This window comes from Chinchilla lanigera, unplaced genomic scaffold (assembly GCF_000276665.1).
Source record: "Chinchilla lanigera isolate Chin_1 unplaced genomic scaffold, ChiLan1.0 scaffold00002, whole genome shotgun sequence".
Lineage (NCBI taxonomy): Eukaryota > Metazoa > Chordata > Mammalia > Rodentia > Chinchillidae > Chinchilla > Chinchilla lanigera.
Genome location: NW_004955403.1, coordinates 11,088,797 through 11,095,834, shown reverse-complemented (window position 1 = coordinate 11,095,834; position 7,038 = coordinate 11,088,797). Strand labels below are relative to the sequence as shown.

The window sequence follows — 7,038 nt, the reverse complement described above, 5'->3', positions numbered from 1 at the left end:
AAGAAAGAAAGAAAGAAAGAAAGAAAAAAGAAAGAAAGAAAGAAAGAAAGAAAGAAAGAAAGAAAGAAAGAAAGAAAGAAAGAAAGAAAGAAAGAAAGATGTGATGGTAGGGAGGCACTGACTGGCCTGCTCTTCACGGAATAGTAGATGATTAATTTTGAGTCTAGCCTTCGTCAGACCACTTACAGTGCAAAATTGCCAGGCTTTAAATAAATGATTTAGGTGAATACTTGCTTTTATTTTTTAAAAATGGAGAAAAAAATCCCAATATTGATTAAACATATTTAGATTCAGTCTAAGAAAAATGGAGAGAATTTGGGTTATCTGTCTTGAAAACATAAATAAAGGCAGTAAAATGTTATTTTAGCAATTTGAGAATGTGTTGGATTACCAAGTGGCTATATTTTTTTGGCTGAATTTTTAATACAGAGCCATTGTAAAGACCTCCAAAACATATCATTATCTATAGTTTGAAACTTACAACTTGCCCTTAAAATTGTTTGGAATTAGTATCTGAAATGTCAGCAAAGATGTCCCTTCAAAAAGTTTTAAGAAGAAAAGAAGAAGAGAGACAGGAGAGAAGGGTGAGCAAGGGCAGAGAGAGAGAGAGAGAGAGAGAGAGAGAGAGAGAGAGAGAGAGAGAGAGAGAGAGGGAATTTTTTTCTCCTACAAGTTAGAAGGATGTTACATGCTCTCTTTTAAATGCAAGAAGATTAATCCTTTTCTCTTAATTGAAAATAGGAGGAAGGGTTGCTATGCTTTCATTTTTTTAAGCAGTAATTAAAACATGAATTGTAACTAATTCCGGTAAAGTTTATTTATTTTTTATCTAAAGGGTTGTGCTTTGTTTTTCCAAGGATTATTATGAGCGCGAGTCATTGCCTCTCAGGGCTTGGCAAACCCCAAAGTTATGTCTCTCTTTCCCTCCCTTTCTGTTCTCTTTCTTTTTTATCTCCTGCTCTGGCTCTTTCCTTTAATTGGCCCTAATATAAAACAAGTCTATCTGGTCAACAGCGTTTCATGTTCCCTGCTTCTAATTTAAAGCATGGATGAAAAGTGGACTTCTTTCTTCCCTTTTTTTTTTTTTTTAAAAAAAATAACGAACAGTACCCTAAGTCTACATTTTGTTTAGTTCTTAGTTTTTATTAGTGTGGATGAGTGACTTTCAATTACCAAAAGGGAAAATTATTTTTCTCTACCAAAGATTAACCAGGATGACTACTGTGAGGAACTGGATTAAGAAGCAGAGAGATTTTTTTAATACACAAAATTTTCTATGGAACATTCATACCTCTAGGAATGGTTTCCAGATGAGATGGAGCAAGTGTAATAATTTCAAGGGCCCACAACTTTTCATAAATAGACTTCATGAGACACTCAATGTCAGCATGTTCTAAGGTAGCCCTGGGCTTTCTGTAGTTGACCTGTGGAGTTTCCCATCTTGTTTTACCAATTAGAATTTTAGAGTCTTAGTCCAATTCACTTCTTTGTTGATGGAGACACCAAAGGCCAAACTCAAAGGTTTTATTCAAAGTCACAGATAAGACTTGAGAAAGTCAGTCCTACAAATAACTTTTAATGACAGTCCATGTCTTCATTCCTCAAAAATTTATTCATCACTTACTATGTGCAAGATACTATGAGAAGCCTGAGGGTATGTAAAGAAATACCACCATCAAAGAAATAGTTTTTGCTTCCCTGAGCTATGTGACGTGCTTTCCATTAGTCACAGAGATTTTCCCGTTTCAGTGGACAGATCTGGAGACTATAAATAAGAAATGTCGAAATTTAAAGACTAAAAATTCTTGAATATGAATTCAAGTATGGAGTAAATCGCATGGTATCTTATGTTAATAAGTAAATTCTTATTACTTTTATCTGTTTTATGTAACTATTGCTTTTTCTGACATATTGTTTGGCTTAAAAATGTTCTTATAATGTTTATTTTTCAATGTTTATTTTTCAATACAAAGATCACACAATTTTCTGCATAAAAGTGGTGTGTCAAAAACTACAAATGCTGCTCTTTAATTTTTGAAAACCCTATTGGTCTAATATGCCAATCAGTGCTTATTACAGGTATGAAAGCCTTTCCTCCAGAAATGTAATGAGCTTGGTTTTTTTGGCTTATTGTACGCAAAATAAAAAGAGATCGTTTAATCTGAAGAGTTTCAACTGCAAATAGTTTTTAATTTGCAGAAATAGTGGTCTAAAAATGTTATTTAAAGATTACCCCATGCCCACTCTAATTGGTTTTAATTTCAGAAATACTACAATGAGGAATTCGAAAATAATTCACTGAGCAAATGATGCTTTGGTTTAGCGCTGAGAAATGAATCCAGTTAAGTAGTCTAGGAAGGAGACAGGAGGATGTTAATGATTTTGATTTTATAAAAACTACATAGGAAATGCAAAATTTTTAAGCAAAGGATGAGAAAATTAGATCTACCTTTGATCTGAATCTTTGAACTTACTGTTCTGGATGCATTGGTTAGAACTGAATGAAGGCAATACATTTACTAAAGCCAGATAGGACAGAGAAAAGCAAAGTGAATGGATGGGAGGGACTTTGGAGGTATAGGCAAAGAATTCTGTGAAGGCAAAAGGAAAATCATCACAGATTATTCCCAAACTTTTGATGAAGACATCTTGATTGCTAATGGTATCAGAATCAAAGATTGGAAACTATGGAAGAAACCCAGGTTTAGACTTGGAGGAGGAAGATATAATGAATTTATTTCTAATACACTAGTTTTGAGATACTTTTAAGATGATGTATTTTAAAAATCCATTAAAAAAAAACACATACCCTTTGACCAAACTCATTCCAGACTTCTATGACTCTGGAATACAGCCTAAAAAAGTATTGTAAACTATGAGAAATCTAATGGCTAAGAATATTCATGGCAGTATTTTTTATTAATAGAAAAAGTGGAAATAAAGTTAATGTTCAAAAACTGCGGCTTTATTTAATACACTTTTATATACCTATTAAATGCAACATCATTTTCCTACTTATGTGGTTGTTTTAAAACCTATTTAGAGACACCTACGACACCAACTATATAATGTTATATAAAAACAGTTAAAATACACTGCTTAAAATTATAACAATGTTTATGAAATAAGGAGAAAAACTATGAAATTGCTTCATAAATGTTAGATGTATAGTTGTGTTTATATATGTTTATTTAAAAACTAGTAACATGCTTATAATATTCATTTTTAATTGCAAATTTAGGTGCAGGTTTTTTTCAGAACTTTAGTTTGTCAGCTTGTTTGTTTATTTAAGTTAACAGATGAATACAAAAAATATAAATGGTACATGTCAATGGGGAAGTATATACTCTTTAAAAATATATATATATGTTCTCCTTTTATTTTCTAAAATTAAAAAATTTTTTAAAAATTAAAAAATAAAAAATAGAGATAACAATATGCAATGTATGAAAACATATATATATATGATAATGTTTAAATTAGGGTAAATACATTTATCTCCTCAAACATTTCTCATTTCTACATGGTTAAAATTATAAATCCTTTCTTCTAATTTTTAAAACGTACAGTACATACCTGTTATCTGAAGCCTCCCTAAGGTGCACAGCACTCCAGCAGCCCTTGCTCCTACTTAACTGTATCTTAGCACCCAGTCATCGACCTGTCTCCATCCCTCCACCTTCCTGAGCTCTCCAGCTATGGCAGCTCCCATTCTACTCTCAATTTTTAGGAGCTCCATTTTTCGATTCCACATATGAATGGCATCATGGGAGATCAGCCTTTCTGTGTCTGGTTTATTTCACTTTAATTTCCATCTATGGTGTTGCTGAAAATGACAGGATTTTCATCTTTTTAAGGATGAATACTGTTCCTTTGTGCATCTGTACTACATTCTCTGCCCATTCCAAAGCTGGTGAACGTTTCGATTACTTCCAGTTCCTCGCTGCTGTGGACAGCGCCGCAGTGGAGGCAGCAGTGCAGATGTCTCTTCCACGGGATAATTTCACTTCCTGTGGGTGCAGATCCAGCAGATGGACTGCCGGACCCTACAGGAGTTCTACTTTTAAATTTTTAAGGATTGTATTCTTCTTCCTAAAGTTGTAATATTTAACACTTGTAACTTTTTGCCCAAGATTCGTATTCTTCCAACCCTTAAGGTGTTGATTTTATGCCATTGAGGTATAGGTTAATCTACTTACACTCATACATAGAACAAAGTGTCTTCATGTTAAAAACAAATCTTAGCTACCTTTAGGTCCACTGAAATTAATTAATTCTGTTGATTCATTCATAAGGTTGATAAGCATGGAATTCTCATAAACTAAAAGATCTGAGCTCCACGTACTGCATAGACTTTGGGGCAAAGTGTTGCATCATTCAATGTAGCAGTCTCAAGCGAGACATGTTTTCAAACTTAAAAACTATATTTTTTAGTTGTAAAGAATTTGAAATGAAGGAATAGGAATAAGGAATTTGAAATAAATAATGAGGAATAAATAAAAATCTGAGCTACATTTTAAACCGTGTGGTACTTTGCTATACTAAGTGAGAATTTGACATTTTAATTAGATATTGTGTCTTTAAATTTACTAAATGAAATACTAACTCAACTTTACTGCTATTTTTCCTAAATTTATTAACACCAATTTTATTATTTTACTTCATCAGTTAGCACAAGTAGTTTATCATTGTAAATTTCCATTCTTTAGAACAGATATTTTAATGTAATAAAAAATCATAATGCAGTTTTCCCACTTTAAATATACCATTAATTTTATAGTCTTTGATAAGCTAACTTCACTCAAAAGCAAAAACACAAATTTTAGTGAGCTTTCATAAGCAGTTGACGTCACATAACTAGTTATGAAGACAGTGACCAAGAGTTGGAAGGTTATTATGACCAAGGAACATTTAGTAATTTATAAAGTATAAAACAGTAAATTCAATCTTTAAGAGACATTTTCTATATTTCTGTATAAATGTTCTAAGTTTGACGTCCTTTTTACACACATGCACAAATTTTTAATTACCTTTACTCAGAGCAGAGTTCTTTGGTCAGATTGTAGCGTTGTCTACACAATGCTATTAAAAAGTATCTTGTAGATTGACCCAAATAAAAAATATGGAAGAATATGATGCAATCACTAGATCCCATTATCTTGAACCGAGGAAGAATAATTATTAACTGGCTGGCTGATTATTCAATGTATTTCAAATAACAGATGGACAAATGAGTTAAAAGCTGATACTACTATGCATTACATATGTATCAAAAATCTGAGTGTCTGATCATTTCTAAATTTAGAATATCTTGATGCACTATTAATCCAGATAGTTTGGAAGCTCTAAAACATCAAGATGATTACTGATGCTTATAATGCAAGGGAAGAAGCAAAGGAGAAGGAAGAGGAGCGATCAGTACTGACTACAATGGTGGTAAAGATATAATGAAATTCAGCTACTGACACAAGATTCTGCATTCTATAATTACTAGTGCTGATCAAAATTATGAAAACCATGTTAAAATATAGTTGTAATGGATGCGTGCTTTGGAATTTGTGGTATAATACATTTAAAAAATCACGTGTTAATTGGTTGACTAAGGCAAACAGAACCTACTTTCCACTTTTCCCTCCAATGAAAGGAGTAAATTATGAGTAAGTTTGAAAGTACAATTTAGTGTTTTTAATGATGATCCTCCAAACTAGAAAAGTAACTTAAGTGTAATATAGTTAAATTATATTTTTAATAGATATTAAATGTTATTACCGTTATTCACTCCAAATTTTAGTTCATATAATGGACACCTGTACTGATAGAAAAACTGACCAAAAAGTTGAATACTCAAAAATAAGGCCTACAATATTTGATAGTTGTTTATGAAAAATAGATCTCAATTTTATTTAATACGGGGGCTCCTTCTTATTCCCTTACTTCATTCTTATATATGCACAGATTTTGTAAAATTAGTGTTATTTCATCAATTTCCTTTCTATATATTTTACAAAGCTAGAATAAAGTAAACTCATTTCAACTTATTTAAGCAATTTATTTAAACATTATGTCATCTGTACTTTGTATATTTTGTCAGCAAATGACATAAGCAGGCACATGACTGGTAATCACAAAAAATAATTTGCACAATTTAAAAGTATTTTAATGTACTTACTTGAAGTAAAAGAATATGCCAAGTGAGATAACCAGGGATGCAATAGATAATCCATGTCCAATTATAGTCAGGTAGAACAAATTCAGTGCAGTCTGTAATTTGCATAAGTAGATAAAATTAGACCATTAAAAATATTATACATTATCTAGCATGGTACAAGTATAAGACCTAAAATGGAATTGAAAATATTCTGATTTTAAAAACATCTGACCTTGATAGCCTTAAAGTGATTTCCTTAAAGCCAATAAATACTTGAATATAACTGGGATGAAGGACATCAAACTTTATAAACCATATGCCTTTTAAGAAGTTAGAGTCATATGTTAAATCTATGAAGTATTGCTTATTGGTCTAGGTTAGATGATACATGAAGCTAGAACTTTATATTTAAACTCAAATAGTCCCTGATAACAAGCCTTGTTCAGACTTAAACGCCAGCTAGAACTCTCTTTCTCAATTGGATTTCCCTTTTTCTTTGACCCATATGCAAGTCTTATTGTTGTCACTTAAAAGATCCTATGATCTGTACAAATGCTTTATCTTTTTCCTCTTTTCTATTTTGTATTTTTCAACCTATCAGTTTGTGGTATATTTTTGTATTTCTCTTCCCATTCTTGTCTGAATAAAGAAGGAATATATAATTTATAAAAATGATACCTGGAAGCTATCAAGAGCTTACTTCTCTGCTAGTCTTCTGTTATCCTTGCATTAAATAAAATCTCATGAAAGCCATTGTGAAATCTATTGTCATCGCATTTCGTACATGGATGGACCCAGCCAAAGAGACATGAAATATCTTGCATTTCACACAGTGGGTACAAAGCAGAAACAGGAAATCACATCCCAGGACTTGGTTTTAACCACTGTGA

The 7,038-nt window shown here is 31.9% G+C and overlaps 1 protein-coding gene across 6 annotated transcripts in view; it reads right to left on the bottom strand.

Moving 5' to 3' along the window:
• The window catches only part of Calcrl (calcitonin receptor-like), a 101,742-nt gene that overhangs the window by 22,660 nt on the left and 72,044 nt on the right, over nt 1-7,038 (bottom strand). For all 6 annotated transcript variants that reach the window (XM_013512405.1, XM_005373331.2, XM_005373330.2 and 3 more), the window contains one exon: nt 6,170-6,261. In XM_013512405.1, coding sequence (XP_013367859.1) covers nt 6,170-6,261 — 92 coding nt within the window. The remainder of the gene's footprint in view (nt 1-6,169; nt 6,262-7,038) is intronic.